Consider the following 17382-nt stretch of genomic DNA (forward strand, 5'->3'; position numbering starts at 1 on the left):
ATGACTCTTATGATGTCATCACGACTCTATATCTGATGATGAGATGAAGTTGACGCCACTTGTAGTTGCCTGGCAGCTTTTGCACAGGTTTTCAGTATCCAGTATGTACCTGAGATATTCAAAGGAGAGGAATCTGCAGGTGGATAGATTATCCACCAAAACATTGTTACCAAAGGCAAGTAAAATTTCCTTCATTGTACAAAGCTTATCCCTCCTAGTGATCCAGTGTTTTATGTTTGAAAGGTCTGCGGTTGCTACAAGATCTTCTAGAGGGTGTATGATTGCTCAAGAAATATTTAAACATTACCCTGTATGCATTATTTGGTGCTGCTTGATCTTCCAATGGTCAGAAAGTCACTGCCCAGCCATGGTGGAGCAAGACTCCAAAAACAGCCTTTTACCCATTGTCTTGTTTACCCTAAAGCTATTCTTTGATTTATGCTCTGTGAAAAGACCTGAAGGGGCTACATGGTGTAGCATATCCTGTCCCACCAAAATTCAGCCTTTTCATAATATCCAGATGATGTCAATCCTGATAAGAAATGTCACTTTCAAAATCAGAATCTGAGCAATGAGTCAGACATCAGAATTAGACCCTCCTCTGATGCATCATATTCTCATGCCTTACAAAAGAATCCTACAGCTTTTATGAAACACAAACTGGGCCATCGGACAAGGCATGGCACGTCTCACTTTCCACTCCAAAGCTACAACCTACCGTCAAGCCTGGACTCTAACCCTTCCATAACTAATGCCTGAAACCACAATACACTGCATGTCCTCATTCAAGCATGCTCTCACATTCAAATTGCATCTAGTATGCCCCAGCACCTCCCCCGAATTATCATTGCTGAGGGTTTATGGAGCCAGTCAAATCTCTAGACCGTCTCAAGCACGAAAGAAGTCGCCACCACAGTCAAATGGGAATTGATGGGATCCGAAAATATCCACTAAAAGAAAGTCATAAATGCTTTCAAGATCAGAGTTCCCTACGGTAACAGTCTGTGGAAGTCACCCCCTCTGACATCTTACCTGATGGGGAAGCTTCAACTTACTTGAAAGTGTCTCCCATACCAAGGATCGATCACTATACATCATGAGAGAAGCCACTCACATAGTCACTGTTTGAGCTTTACTTTCTAACAAAATTACGGGTCATGGGCCCCACCCATGTTTTAACACACTTTACAATTCCTTTTCCACTTACCCCACGTTCAGAACAGACCAAATAGTAACATAACCCCAAGAGTTGCCCCTGAACTCCCATGTTAAAGACGTAGCTAACTTCATATCTTTCCTTAAGGAGTGACCTCACTCTGCACAGTAGGAGGTCCACATATGACAAGGTATCTACTTTTCACATCGTTATTTTCAACCAGAAGCACTGCAAGGCAAAGACCTAATTCGACTGGATTAATCAGACTAAGTGAATTTCCCCCATGCAGTAAACATTAAGAAATTGGCATTTACCGGCAGCAGAAGAATCAGAAAATTGTGAGCAGAAACTTAAAAATCATGGCCGTTTACAAGTCTGACCAACTGGTTTTGTCATGCCGATCTCAAAGAAGAAGCTGAAGATATTATTTGGATTGTTTTTCTTCTGCAACATTTCATGAATGCATTTGCATCCTTCTAATGAAAAGTCAGAAACTAAAGCAATACCTCACATAGTTCAGCGGTCCTACACTCTGATAGAAAATTATGACAATTTGTCATATAAAGCACAGAATTGCCAGGAACAAGTACAAGGAAATGAACATTGATGTTGAAATTGCTCATCCCAAGTATCGACTTAGTGAAAAACTGACCAGATATGCAAACCAAATGTACTCCTCAAATCAATCAGTCAAATGGGATTTGTAGAGCACTGCTAATCACTCACGAAGGTATCCACGCGCTGGGGGTTTCTGTTACTGGGTGGAATCAGTTGAACAGTGTGGCATTTAGATCCTTCCTGGAGGGAGAGCTCTGGAGGTGGAGGCTGTTCCAGGTCTTAGTGGCTAGTTTGGAGTAAGAGCGTCCACCGATCTTGCTTTGATGGATGTGGGGGTCTGGGCGAGGGAGGCCGAGCAAAGGTATCTGGGGGGGGCTGCTGGAAGTTCAAATGGTGGTTGATGTAGGCTAGTCCTTGATTATGCAGGGCCCTGTAGGGGTGGGTCAACATCTTGAATTTGAATCTCTTGTGGATGGGGAGCCAGTGGAAATTCCTGATGAGTGGGGTAATGTGGGTCCGTCAGGGGAGATCCAGGACAAGTCTGGCAGCTGAGTTCTGTCTGGTCTATAGTCTCTTCAGTAGGTGCAAGGTAATTCCTACCTAGAGTGTGTTGACGTAGTCCAGGCGGTTGGTGCGAGGGCCTGGGTGATGGTGCGTCTGGTGATGGCTGGGACCCACTTAAAGACTTTAAGGAGCATGTTTGAGTGAGGAAGCAGGCTGAGGATACTGTGTTGACCTAGGTTTCTGGCGTGTTTTGTAAGAGTGTCTGAGGCTCCCAGTTCTGCAGGTCACCAGTCATTCTCGGAAATGTCACTCCTGAAGACTAGTACCTCCATTTTTAAGTTGTTTTGCATTCAGAAGGTGATGCTGGTCATACACAGGTAGAAGATGACCTTGGTGGTTGAGGGGTCTGCGGAAAGAGCGAGGATAAACTGGGTGTGGTATACATATGATATGATGTTCAGTCCATGGGTCGTGACGATGTTTGCCAAGGGGCCATGTAGGTGTTGAACAGGGTAGGGCTCAGGAAAGAGCCTTAGGAGACGTGGCAGATGCTGATCTTGGGATCCGAGGTAGAAGGTGGACTTTCAGGGTTCTTCCGGTGAGGAAGGACGCGATCCACTTGAGGGCATCCCCTTTGATCCCGATCAGATGGAGTCTTTTTATGAGGGAGTAGTGGGACACATATCAAAAGCTGCTGAGGGGCCGAGGAGGATGAGGCCGGCAGTTTTCTCCCTGGTCTAGTGTACTGATGTCAATGGTTGTGGTTAGGGCAGTTTCTGTGCTGTGGTTTGAGCGGAACCCAGCTTGGGATGGGTCCAGGAGGTCGTTGTTCTCTAGGTATTTTGTGATTTGGTGGTTATTGGCCTTTTCCAGGACCTTCTTAGGGAACAGAAGCGTAGAGATGGGCTGGTAGTTTTTCAGATTGTTAGGGTGTGTGGATGCTATTTTGATGAGTGTTTTGACTTCCTCATGTTTTCATTCTTCTTCGAATGTGGATGAGGTGATGGATGCATTGCAAATGGTCGCGAGTAGGCCTGGTCGGTGAATTCCGCTCCGTTCCCTGCACTCCGTGAAGAATGCTGAGTTATAAAAAAGTTTTTTCCGCGCTCGACAACAGTAAGTAGGCAAACTAGGAAATCCAACACTAGACCACCTCCCAGCGAGATTTCTCAACGCAGGCGGTCGCAGATGGTTGCAATCACTTAGGTTGAGAAACCATCCGTTCGCGTTGAGGAAGATGCCACTCAAGTAGAAAATGTACTTGAGCAGCAGAAAGAAGCCCCTCTCTCTTGCGCTGTGCATGATGCCGTTGTTGCTGATTTCCAAGCACGGAATAAACACCTGGCACTAAAAATCAAAGAGAACGGTGCGACCTAACTCACTGCAGCGCTTTGCGGAACTTTGCGTAGCGTGGTGAAAATTTTGGACACCGGAACTCTGCGAACTCTGCCCAGACTTAGTTGCGAGTTTGTTGCTGATAGTTTTGTTCCCCAGTTTGAACATGTGATGGGGACAGGTGCTCCTGAGTGAATGGAGCTGATGATAGCTGAGGTGCTCTGCATGGTGAGTTGGTCCCATGCGGTGATCAGGAGGTTCAGGTGGGAGTCGGGGTTGAGGAGGCTGGGGATGCTGGCGTTGGAGGTTTGGGGGAGGTTGAAGTGTTTGTAGATGGTGAAGATCTTGTTATGAAAGAAGTCTACTAGAGTGTTGCAGAGATCTTGGGAAGGGACGGCTATATTTTCTGTTGCTGAGGAGTTGTAGAACTCCTTGATGATGTTGAAGAGTTCTTTGCTGCGTTTAGAACTGGCTTCGAGGCTGTCGGCCAGGGCATTCCTTTTCATATTTTTCGGGCGCTGGTGGTAGTTGTCGAGTGCTAGCTTGAAGGTGGTGCGGTCAATTGGCTCATTGCTAGAGTGCCAAATCCTTTCCAGTCATTTGCAGTTGCATTTGGTGGTTCTTCATTGTGGTGTACCAGCTGGTATGCTTGGTGCTGCTGCTTGGTTTGATGGAAGTGATTGTCGTTGCAGTTGGTGAGCCAAGCATTGAAGTTCGTGACCGCTTCTTTGAGGTTGGAAGTGATGTCAGGAAGGCAGGAGCTGAGGGCGTTGGTCCACTGATTTTGGGGTATTTTGCTCCAGCTCCTCTGAATGGTGCTGGGCATTTTGGTAAAGGTGATGGGGCTGCTGTGATTGTGAAATGGACGATTGAGTGGACCGACCAGGTGAGCCCAGTGACATGGCAGGACCATACTCTGTTGCTGGGCGTGGTCCAGGCAAGGACAGGCGCAGACTGACTCTGCGGCCTCCATTAAGTAGGTTTCTGGGTAGGGTGCTGGGCGGGATCAGCATGTGGCGAGAGCGGAGAGCGGCGGTGTAGGTGGGAAAATGAGTGACTGAGAGAGGCAGTGTTAGCATGGGGAAAAACAATAGATGTGTAGGAAAGAGCGTTAGGTTGGAAAAATGAATGGGTGGAAAAACAAGGTTAAGCGGAAGAGGTTAAGAGAAGGATAAATATGGTTAGGAGGAGAAAGATGATGGTTATAGGAGGAAAAACAAGGGTTCTGTAGAGGACAAGCAGTGGATAAAGCAAAATACAGTGGATCTCAGTTCCAAGTGAATTACAGTGGATCACAGTTAAAGGCGGTTCAAGCAGTGGCGCTTGACTGGAGCGCTCGAGCTGGCAGCAGCAGCTGGGAGCTGGCCTGGGGACCAGCACAATGGGGTCACTTTGAGGCCTCCATTAAGTAGGTTCCTGGGATGGCTGGTGGGCGAGGTCAGCGAGAGGCAGGAGGGAGAGCGGCAATGAAGGCAGGAAAAACAAGCGGCAGAGAGAGGCAGTGTTGGCGTGGGGAAAAATGGTTGATAGAGAGTGTTAGGGGGGACAATGAATGTGGGAAAACGAAGTTAAGCTGAGTAAGGTAAAAAGATGGTTATGTAGGGGAAGAAATGGGAGGAAAAACGAGAGGATTAGGAGAAAAAAGTGCGGTTAAGAGGAGGAAAAAACAATTTAAGGAGTAGGAAAAAGGCGAATAAGAAGAGGAAAGATATGGTTAGGAGGAGGAGAATGAAGTTAGGAGAGGGAGAAAGGTGAAGATTATGTTGGGGGGAAAAACGAGCAGTGGGGTTAAAGTAAAATACAGTGGATCACAGTTCAAGGCGGTTCAAACGGTGGTGCCCAAGCTGGCAGCAGCAGCGGGGAGCTGGACCAGGGACCTGCTCCTCAAAGACAAGCCTCAGACCCTTTAACTTGAAAACAATTCTGCTTTCAACTGAGAAATGTCTCAAATTGCAATATTTTGCAGCAAAATGAAAAAAAATTCATACTCTGCTTCCCACACTTCTATCATAGTCACTCTGCCCAAGAACTACGTGTCTTATTAATTAGCAAGGAGTCAACCCCGCTGTCTCAAAAACCCCCCTAAAAATGTCATTCTCACATTTAAGCCATTATCCACATATGCAATTCGTGTCCTGCCCTTGCTAGTAAAGGTTGAATGTCTGTGGGAACTGTTGAAGCCTAGGTGCTTGCTGACCTTTCGCTCGATGTTCTGCTGATTTACACTTTGTAATCTAAATCTGTTTTGCCCCTTTTGTTATTGCTGCTTTGATTTGTGACCCTCGGTGTGCCCTCTGCGCATCCTCAAGATCCCAAAGTCCCTCTAATTCTGTCCTGTAGATTTGACTATTTCATTCTGATGAATCCATTACTTGTGCACCCTCTGTGGTCCACTTTGTCATCCTTGGGGCCCTGCCTCAGCTATATGGAACTATAAAACAAATAAAATCTCCATCTCCTGTTTAAAACATGCAATATTGCACAGCTAGCGATGGAGGGCTCTGAGCCCTCACAAAACCTATAGCCAAGTTTAGGTGAGATGCTTTCTCACTTGCCAAAAGAGCATTAGAGAATTGACCCTTCACATGGACTCACCTTGTAGGTATCCCAGTTGCGAAAGAAGTTGACAGACCCGTCTGTTCTCCTCTGGATCACAGCCCAGCCGCCGGGGTCCAGGTTGTTCTCACACCACAGTTGCATGGGCCCTTGGCTATTGTTGGGTTTAATGAGGTATATGCCACTGTTGGAGAAACCGGCTGTCTTTGCCTGCTTGCAGTCACGAAACGGACCTGGTCAAAGGAAAGAAGACAATATTTGAGATATAACAGGTTTTCAGTGTCAACTGGCAGGAGCACAGAATGGACATTATAGACGTGCCCTTTTTAGCACCGATAAATCTTGCCCACCTCAAGAGTAGCAAAGAACCAATCCTGTTTTGCATGGTTTCTCAAAGTGGTCAGCTTCAGAGTTTTTGGCCTGTCCCAATCGGGACTTTGAGAACAAATATTGTTTTGGATTTCTGTAAATTTCAAAATAACTGCATTGAAGAATGCGTAAATAAATGATGTGTAAATATTAAAGGGCATCATGGTGACCTGTGAGCTTGGAAGGAATAGTGCCTCATGTGAAGGACTTCTGGGGCAAGTATTTGATTTTAAACGTAATTAACCTTAGTGGTGACCTCCCAGCACTGTGTTGGCTTTTTAAGTTTAAGCTCACTGTTTTCTTTACTCACCTTGTGTGTGCACCCTAAGAAAGAACTTTGTTGTCTGGTGTGCATTTAGCCATGTTTTTCTTTGTCTGATGTGCCTTTAGCCATGTTTTTCTTTGTCTGATGTGCATTTAGCCATGTTTTTCCCCCTCTAAGTTTCTGGGTGTTGTCACTGCAGAACCTTCCAGGGCCATTTACTGTCCTTGTCACCCCCCTTTTTCCCTGCCCCTGAAAAAACTCCACTTACCTGCATCCTCACTTTTGTGTGCCACTCCACCAATCCGTGACCGAACTCATGGCATAATCATATCGTAAGTCACTGCACAGTGTGGTGTGGGAGTACTTAAAAGTTCCCTTTTACTGTCATAGTCTAATGTCTGGTTTGCTAATGACATTTCCGGATATTCGGAGTGATTCCCTGCCAATGCATTCTGCCTATTGCTTACCATTGGCTTTGTGGTTTGTATCTCACATTTGCTTGCTTTCGGTTCTTTGGCTCTATTTGCTTTAGGCTATCCAGCTTGAGTTCGTCCCTTCCATTGCCCAAACGCTGTATTCTTGTACCAGTCCTAGATTTCTGTATAAAGGCCATTAATCCTGTTCTTATCTTGTCACATTTGCTTTGCATTCAAAGACAGAGGTCACATGTCAAGCTCTCTCTTCCAAGCGAGCTTGGTTTTGACGTTTCTTTCTCTGATTTCAAAGTGAGAGTACTTGTGACAATCTTGTGGGTGCTGGCAGAGATTTTTTTTATTCTAGCGCACAAATAGAAAGTGGGCTGCTTGGTGCCGAACTTCTCTGTTTTTGTCAAAGCACAACTTCCTAGTTTGCTGGTTGTTGTGTTCATCCACATTCATGAATGCAACTTAATCCTCTCAAAATACCAGTGCTTTGAGTCACTTTGTAAAACATAATATATAAACAACATTTCTTCTGTGGTCTGCATCACAGGATTGAGCACTAAATATCTGGGTAGTCTTTTGGTGACATTTTTTAAAATGATGTGTACAATGAGGAATGCATACACCCGGAGTCACCCTATGTATTATTGGAGATGTGACTTGATGGTGGTCCAGCTGCTTAAAGTTTAGGCTGCAGAAGATAAGGCAGAGCAAGTAGAGCATTACCCTATTTAATTGATTCCCTTTTCACTCCCTACTATTCCTTTGTATGTTACTGCAGTGCACCTATCGGTGCAGAGCTATCACAGTCTTTTGTACAAAGCCTGACCACAGCAGAATGTTAGTAGGGCAATGAACATGCATGCATCAACGGGTAAGCCACAGACGTATCATACTGTCCAGTTCAAGATATACATTTGGGTTAAGGCCCACACACACCTCAAGAGTACCTACTTTTACAGTCTGCCAGGCTGACCATCCTTTATTTCCAGAATTTGTCAGTTGTTTCTTGACTCTGGGGCACAGAACACAAACAGATAAACACCTAAGAAAGACACACTTATAGACAGACCTACAGATGCACAAACTCACCAGCATATAACATGCCCACAGATATTGTCACAGTTGGGCTCACAAAGAGGAAACCACTGTACACATGCTACAATAATGTTAAGCACTCCCATAAACATACATACAATTGCACAGACTCCCAAGTGAGGGTCCACGCCCACACTTATCCATACAAAGACCCATGCACTCGGACACATAAATGCATACACAGACAGACCAAGAAGCTGACATATACATGGATGTATGTGGACACATATGGGTCCAGACACACCAATGCAAACACACACCCAGTTACTGACAACGAGACATGCAGACAGTCCCAGGCATATGCAAAGCATGTACATGTATCGATGCTTACACACAAACGCAATGAAGCACATGCAGGCACATGTGGACACAGAAAGAAACCAAGACTGATGCACATAAACACATCATATAAATAATCTAACAGACATATCGCCATTGCTTGTTCTGCTTGTGCTGTTCGTCGCCTTGCTGTCCACTACAGGGCTGAAATTACAGGTGCTAGGATGCTGTATTATGTAGATTGACTTAAAAGGATGAAACACACTGTATACTGGGATACGTGGTGCCACAGATATCAAGTGGTTTCAAGCCAGGGGAACGGCGGGCTCGTCCCTATTTTGAGTTCATACTTTGTGTTCTGGTACGCAGAGTTCCGAGGCCTGTCATTACTAAGTGAGGTAGCATGCCTGCTCAAATACGTAGGCCAGATATTTCATCCAGTTCTTTGTGTTCTGATGGATTTAGTCCGTGGAACATGGAGGGTGGAGGTGGGGGGCAGAGTTGCCTTAGTCAGTTGCTTTATTGTCCCGCCCTGCCTCTGTAGAGTCACTTCTGTGCATTGTACTAGTTTAACCACACAATGGAGTAATGTGCCCATAGCATGTACAGAGTAGTTATTACAACACTTTAATTCAAAGTAAACCAGTGAAACTCATGCAGTTCCCTACATTAGACTGGTCAAGTGATGTACAGGTATTACAGCACTTTTCAGGTCTATCCAGAACAGGTTCACCAGAGGGAGATGGGTCCATGCCAGATTTTCAGGAATCTACAGAATATATACAGCTACTCTAAATAGAACTCCGTTATAGAGCTAGTGGCTATCCTAGAAACGGTAGCAAGGAGCCAGCCCTCCTTGGGCACAAGTTGGACACCCTTCCTTTGACAAACGTTTGAGTGAAATGCCACATTGATGGCGATGCAGCACTATAATCTGTTCGCATGAAGTGTAGACTCAAGTGAGTGCCCTGCCAACCCCCACCCCCCATCATCCTCCACCCCTTATTGTCCAACGCTCCCACCATCTATTACCCATCACACTTCCCCACCATCAACCAAGGGCGGGGTGTCGAGCCAAATCAAAAACTGTTCTTCACTAAAAGGTATAATATTGACAGTGTCTGCGGGCATTGTGGTGGCAATTTTGTCCAGTTCTGGAGGTCACATGTGGGACAAGATCTTTTATCCAGTGTTGACCTCATTTCCATGTGGCATAACCACCACTCGCCTATTTGAGGTCCATTGGCTTTGTCAGTGTTGTGTTTTTAGTCATGTTGTACAGCAGTGCCGCTGCTGTGCAGCATGGCTAAAAGTAAAAGAAAAAAAGTACTATTACACTGTCCATGCTGGCTGCTTTATAGCGCTTATTTTTTTCTTTTCTACTCTCAACCATGGTGTACAACAGCCATTCTGCTTGCTGTTCATCATGGCAAAAATATATTGGCAGAGCCAAATAGCATTACTGGTTGGCCTTTCAATGTTTTTTTAAGCCGTGTGTACAGCTGCTGGCTGTGCAGCATGGTTGATAGTAAAACAATAAAAGAGCTATGATGCAGCTAGCGTTGATTGCGTCGTATCACTTTTTCATACATATAGCCATGCTACACAGCAGTTGGGCTGCTGTACATGACCAAAAAAAACATTGACAAAACAAGTAGATCTCGCATAGGCAAGACCTTTTGGCTTTGCCAATGCTTGTTTGTAAAGGGCTCCACAAACCATGGTTTGACATCTGTGCTGTACACCACTCATAAATTAAATATACCTTATAATATAGTGGTATCTCAGATCCCAGAGTACTGAGTCATCAGGCCAGTGAATCCATGCCAGTTAGTGCCGATTTGTGATGAAAGGGGGTTGGGGGTGTGTGTGGGTGCGTTGAAACACATCATCCATCGAGAAGCAAGCAGTTGGCTAATGATTTTACCCTCCACTGGCCTGGACTTGACATGGGATCTAGAGGTTTAAGAGTCTCAAACTGTGCTGAGCTTGTTCAACCATTCTTCACCCTGCATTATAGATGGAAGTGTGATGCTTGTGTGTTTTTTAAGGTCGAGCGTAAGCAGCGCTTGCACTGTCTCTTTGAGACATGTTGTCTATACTTTGGGGGCCAACAGCCCGCCCATTGCTTTTCATTTGTTTCTTTCAGTGTCCTTTATAAATCCTGGCTCCCAGGTGGTTAATCTTTCCTATTTGTCCCTCCTTTTCGTGGGTTGTTCCCTCCCACAGAGCACCGTCCCAATACTTGTAGCCTTAAACTTTTCCCATTTTTGCAAATGAAAAAGGGACTTCTTTTTCCTTTGTCTAAGAGCACCTAACACAAGCACTCAGTGTTTTCAGTCTTTCTGCTGATCTCGGGGGCACATTGAGTGATACAATGCTTCCTGTCTTCCGTGCCTGTTTAAATTGGGTGTAACTTAATCTGAGCACCATTGTAAACAGGGCTGTAAATCTTGCTCTTCTGTCATCACCATTGCTGCTGCTGTGAGTCGATGTGCTCAAAAACAATGCTGAGCTCGGGGGCACACTGTGCAATACAATGCTTCTTGGCTTCCATGCTCATGCACATGTTTCGCAGACTTTCATTCCTTTTGTGAATAGCCCTCATTCAGCACAGTTTCAGCCTTTCTATAGGGTCAGATCCTTTGTTTGAATTGAAAAAGCTTTGTGAAGCGGGAGTTTCTGAGAGCTGTCTATTAGAAACTACTGTCTGTGGATTCTAAGCTCCTCTGGCGACGCACCCCTAGAGTTTGGTTTTCACCCCCCCAACATCTGGGGCCCTTTCCTTACCCCTTCGCCCCAAGCGCTAGTTGCTAATCATGCTTCCTATAACCGATTAACTTTGAAGATGAAGTCAATATACTTGTAAATGTACATCTTTTTCCCTTTTCTTACCCCAAAACAAGATTTCTAAGTAAAGACTCCACATCAGAAACTCCCACAGCCACACTAGTTTGGCCTCGCTAGCGCCCAGAAGCCCCTTCAGTGGCTTGACATGCCTTCCTTATTGAATCAACTTGCACACAGAGGCCATACAGCTCCAAATGTACCTTATGTGTTATTGTAATCTTGATTCTCGGCGCTTAATCTACAGTAAGAGGAAATCTAATTTAAAAAAAAAAAAAAAATGTTTTCAAGTTCTGAGTCATTCTGTCATGTGTTACTATTGCGTTCTTAGTCCACAGTTGTATTTTACAGCTTTTCACTTTCCAGCTTTCTTCTTCTGTTTTGCAGAGCATGGAAACGAAATTCAACCACCGTTTTGTAGCTACGCTGTTTTGGAAAACAAAACACTGTGCTCGGAAATAGTAAAAAAATATGGCCATCGTTGGCAGCACTGAGGCTGTGTGCTTGAATTTTTCTTCTGTGTGACCACACATGCATTGAATACCAATATCTCCTTCCTGCTGGTTAAAATTCTACATCAGTATATTATTCACATTGCATTTCACTTTCATCCTTCTCTCATCAATCCATTTTATTTCCATCCATTCATTAATACACCAGTCATTCTTGTTTCTAATTGTCTTTCCTATCAGACCACAGATGTGTGCCTTGGTACTTCTGCCCACAAACCAAAACTGGGCTTTGGCTCAAAAAACCAGCAGAACTGAGCCGGAAATACTAAAGAACAAAACACCTAGTCCTCCCTGGATTTAGTTTAAATGACACAATTTTTTATATACCCTTTCATGAATTGAAACACAAAAGATGGGGCTTTATAAATTGCCTATTATTCAAAAAGTTTTTTATTTATTACACATTCTTTTATTGTGTGATGGAGACAAACGTAACAAATACAAACATCTATATACAATATAAATGACAATACAATACAATGAACAGCACCCTAGGCAATTTAAACATCCAATCATCTACCATACTTGGCCAAACCATTCATACCAATAGGCTGACTCATACTCTACTAAACTAGAAGGCCCTTCAACAACTACTCACTTTTGGGACACAGATAATTTATCCGTGTCAAACTTTTTAAGACAATTATTTTCTTATTAAACACTTAGAACCCGAAGAAAACATCAAGGGCAGGACTTTTTGTGTGGAGTGTGTAAAGGACCAACTGGTCGACTGGTCTACGCGTTTCAAACCTCTAACATTATGAGGTTCTCATCAGGACCCATAAATTCTTATGAATATTTATGCACGTGTGGTCTTAGCCTGCTTAATATCCAAAAGATTATTCAATCAGCTAGTGCCTGGAGCCTACGATTTCAAATGCTTCCCAAATAGTCAGTTGGTCTAGCGTTCATGTGTCCCCTTTGTTGGGCGTAATCGGGCTTTTAATAATCCGCTGCCATCAAAGACTGGTGATTGCTTCTTCTCGCCATTCTACGGAAGCATTTGAAATCGTAGGCTCCAGGCACTAGCTGATTGAATAATCTTTTGGATATTAAGCAGGCTAAGACCACACGTGCATAAATATTCATAAGAATTTATGGGTCCTGATGAGAACCTCATAATGTTAGAGGTTTGAAACGCGTAGACCAGTCGACCAGTTGGTCCTTTACACACTCCACACAAAAAGTCCTGCCCTTGATGTTTTCTTCGGGTTCTAAGTGTTTAATAAGAAAATAATTGTCTTAAAAAGTTTGACACGGATAAATTATCTGTGTCCCAAAAGGGAGTAGTTGTTGAAGGGCCTTCTAGTTTAGTAGAGTATGAGTCAGCCTATTGGTATGAATGGTTTGGCCAAGTATGGTAGATGATTGGATGTTTAAATTGCCTAGGGTGCTGTTCATTGTATTGTATTGTCATTTATATTGTATATAGATGTTTGTATTTGTTACGTTTGTCTCCATCACACAATAAAAGAATGTGTAATAAATAAAAAACTTTTTGAATAATAGGCAATTTATAAAGCCCCATCTTTTGTGTTTCAATTCATGAAAGGGTATATAAAAAATTGTGTCATTTAAACTAAATCCAGGGAGGACTAGGTGTTTTGTTCTTTGGTACTTCTGCCCAGCATCCCCTACCAGTTAAAGCATCGGCAGGAGCGCTGACATCAAGACTTAATTCCCCCACTGATTAATATTCTAAAACAAACATGGCCCTTGAGATCTGGCTCGGTTTCCATTCCAACTAAGCGATGGCAGATGCCTTTCAGCAATCGGTTTAACACGCCACTCTGAAGAGAAAGCTGTGCTTGGCAAGAGCCCAATACTGATGCAGATTCAAAAACCACAAGTTATGTGGGGCCTGGGATAGCCCTTAAGAGAGCGATCCATCGCTCTCAGGGACTTTATTCTGCGCTGAAGTTAGGTGCCTACCCCTCACACAGGGATCTTGTACTGAGATGCCACAACCCATTCCTGCCCGGGACCAGTAATAGTATGTGGCACACACTCGCTGCCTATTGGGAGCACAATAGAGATCTGAACAAATATTGACCACTACAGTATCGGCTTGTGGTGTATCTTCAAGATACGTAGATTATGGAATTAGAATAGTAAATCTATACTTCTCTATCTGCACTCACCTGAACAATGTATTGTAATTGCATTTACATAGTGCTTACTACCCCTCACGAGGCATGAAAGTAATTTACAACAAATAGCACTCTGTTCCATAACCTATGGTTAGTAGCTAGTCAAGTGGATGTCATGGGGTCTTGGTATCTCAAGGTAACAATTCATGCATTTGCTCCAGCTTCTTTGTGATAGATTAGTAAGTAAAGTAATAGAAATGTGTTGTTTTTTTAAATCATTATAATAACATTTTAAAATACAAAATCTGTTGTCAAAATCATTATTTACATGAATCTTTTCAGGTTACTGATTCAGTCTTTAATAAATCACCACAAGTCTGTTTAACAATAGTTTTTTCATAGAATAGTGGCCCTTCAAGACTCGTATGGATCACTTTCAGTCTTTAATAGAAATAGCATCTACTTGTATCCATACTACACTCCAGTTGAGTGTCTCAACCACTCCCACTACTCTGATCTTTTCGGGAGATCTCCTAGATCCTTGATGTTCCCAACTGCTTATGTTGTCCGGGCCTTACTATGACAATTTGTGTGTTGAATGTAAATCACCGTATTCTTTAATATGCTTTAAATCTTGCACACCAAGTCGGTGGTTCTGTCATCTGCTGCTTGTCTTCCATCACGCAGCTTTACTATTGAACCCTCTGGCCATTTTCGAATATTCTCGATTTTAAACTATTGTACATATCACGCACATTGTCACTGAGCACTTACTATTCACTGTGTCACTTTTATTATTACACTATTGCTTGACGGCCTTTCATGAAATATCGATGCATATATATATGAATGACGTAATTTATATATAAAGAATTTGATTTACATATGAACTGTTTTGTGTGTTGCTTACAGTAGAATATCGTATATTATTTGAATAACGCTTGACTATGCCTAATGCGTAAAGTAATTCTTTCACCCAACGGAACCACTGTTTACCTTATAACTTACTGCCCAGGTTCTGAGGGATACTGGGTCACCCCATTATGTGTTTAACTGCTTGTCTGCAGCCAAGCATAATGTTACTTTGTCTGTTGTATTGGTAATCCTGTTTTGGCGAAAGTGATATCGGTAGTTTAACCTGCTCTTCCTTGATAACTGGACAGATATAGATAAGGTTGAGTAGTGTTTCCAAATCATCACCACAAAGATGGGAGCACCTGCAGTCTTGTGATGTTACTTCTCTTATATCCATAATAAGATCTAATATTTGGATAAAAAAGATTGTGTTAAGACCTTCAAGCGTAATTCAGTTGTCGTGGTGTCTAGCAGGTATAGTTGAGGCTTTTGAGATGTACGGCTTTCCTGCAAGAATTTAGCTCATTTTAATACACAGAATCTTTCGAAATCTCCATCTAGGATAGTTCTCTCATTTCCCCCTTAATTATTTCTTTGAAGTGGGGGAATCTAACCAGTCTGCTCTACGTTTCTAGGCTGTTGAGAGTAGTTTGCTTGTGCATTGTCCACTTCAGGGCCGTATTCTTTTTGGGGACTAGATCATGCAACAGTAAGTTCTTCAAGGTCTCCTCCCCAACCGTTCTTATTTTGTAACATTATTTAATGTGTCTGGCATCCGGCTGGTAGACCAAGAACTGGGGAGCCTTAAACCAGCCAACTTATCTTGATGATACATTGTGTTGTACTAGCAATTACAGAGAACTTACTACCCCTTATGAGGCATTGAAGCGATTTAGGCCAAATAGCATTGTACTCCATAACATAAGGGTAGTGCTTAATCCCGCGCTTATTGGTTATTGTTAGTTATTGAGATTAATTGTCCTGTCAGGAAACCATTCCATGCATTAACTCCAATTTCTTTGTGGTAGATTAAATGAAGAGGATTGTAGTGTGATCAATAGTGGGACTTATGCAGCGCCAAATTTATGTCAGTGGTTGCTGGTGGGGAGTGGCACTTATTTGAGAGACCTGGGACACCCTGCCTCCTCCAGCACTCTTTCAGTCAGCACTCCAGCTGTTATTTTCACTAGGGTTCATGGAAACTGAAGGGAAGCCAATACAGTGATCGATTCACTGGTTTGGCAGGCCTTCCTTCCCCCAAACCTCAATGCAAATAAATGAAAGACATTTGCTCAGATTCTGGGACTGTCTGCATGCTGCTCTCTTGTCAGGCTGATTGTAGAGCCTCCAGACGAGCATCTACAGGTGGTCGCGGACTCCATCTGGTAGTGGTGTTTAGTGCAACTCAGCAGAGCTGAAGAAGGTAGGACCTGCCTTCCTGCTCCTTCCTCCTCATGCAGACTCTTGAGAAATAGCATTTTTGGGGACTGGTAATGAAGTGATGGTCAATATTGTGAACTCCTGGAATAGGGCAGGAAAAAATCCACGTGCTCCTGTCAGCAAAGGTAAATTCAGTCAAATTCTTTGAGAAGAAAAACCCACAATGCCACTTGTCAGGAAAGCAGTTTAATTTATGGTGTGATTGTGAGACCTAACCGTGTAGTCAACTGACTAAACCAGCTTGTGTCCAGTCAGGCTAGTTTGTAAAACCTTAGCGCAAACCTCGGTAGCTGTGACTTCAAGCAGTCAGGCTTTAATAAAGGAACAAGTGCAAAGCATTTAGAAGTACCAAAATAAATTAATACAAAAGAAATACTAGACAAAGGAAATCTGACACCAATTTATAAAAATCGATTTTATGTATATGAAATTTTAGACACCAAAATTAACAAAATTCATTGGAGGGTTCCATAGATAAAATTATTTAGAAACATTTAAATGACTGCTTTTAGCTCGAAATGCTAACAAGCACTGGCAACCACCACAATTAGTGATTCCATTTGAAAACTTTTACAAAGTTGTGTTTGGATACTCTGGCATCTTTAGGTGCACAACTCTGACAAGGAACAAATTAGTGGAACCAGTAAGGCTTAGCCGGACAGTCCAAGCAGTCTCCAGCCTCTATGGACCAACTGGCATAAACGTCAATGGAGTGGTCTTGATGCAAAGCATACAGGATGCTGAAGATGTTGATCCGGTCGATGGGTGTCTTCCTGGGGCCGCTCCTCAGTCCACGAATAAAGTGGGACGACTTTGACCACAGAGGTCGATGCCCCTCGAAGTCCAGCCAAAAACGTGTAACCATTGGTCTAATGGTCTCTGGTCAAAGCAAAGCCATTGGTTCCCATTAACTGCAGCTGGTATCCATCTTGTGCGACCAAACTGCACTCTGACGAGACTCTTTCTCCACCAAACTCTGGTGCAATATTTAAGTGTCAATGTTCCGTTACAGGGATCAGAAGCGATCAAGCGGTTGTGGCTACCAACTTGCCAAGACAGCTGCTTCTTCAGCTTTTGTGGCCCTGGAGCTATAACA

The 17382-nt window shown here is 43.4% G+C and overlaps 2 protein-coding genes across 8 annotated transcripts in view; one reads left to right on the forward strand and one right to left on the reverse strand.

Annotated features, from left to right (window-relative positions):
- The window catches only part of RALGPS2 (Ral GEF with PH domain and SH3 binding motif 2), a 983056-nt gene that overhangs the window by 582464 nt on the left and 383210 nt on the right, over positions 1 to 17382 (forward strand). The gene's annotated exons all lie outside the window — the stretch shown is intronic.
- Positions 1 to 17382, reverse strand: part of ANGPTL1 (angiopoietin like 1) — a 47783-nt gene that overhangs the window by 6034 nt on the left and 24367 nt on the right. The window contains exon 3 of the mRNA XM_085601632.1: positions 6149 to 6342. Coding sequence (XP_085457758.1) covers positions 6149 to 6342 — 194 coding nt within the window. The remainder of the gene's footprint in view (positions 1 to 6148; positions 6343 to 17382) is intronic.

The sequence above is a fragment of the Triturus cristatus genome, chromosome 4_2 (genome assembly GCF_964204655.1).
Source record: "Triturus cristatus chromosome 4_2, aTriCri1.1, whole genome shotgun sequence".
Taxonomy (NCBI): domain Eukaryota; kingdom Metazoa; phylum Chordata; class Amphibia; order Caudata; family Salamandridae; genus Triturus; species Triturus cristatus.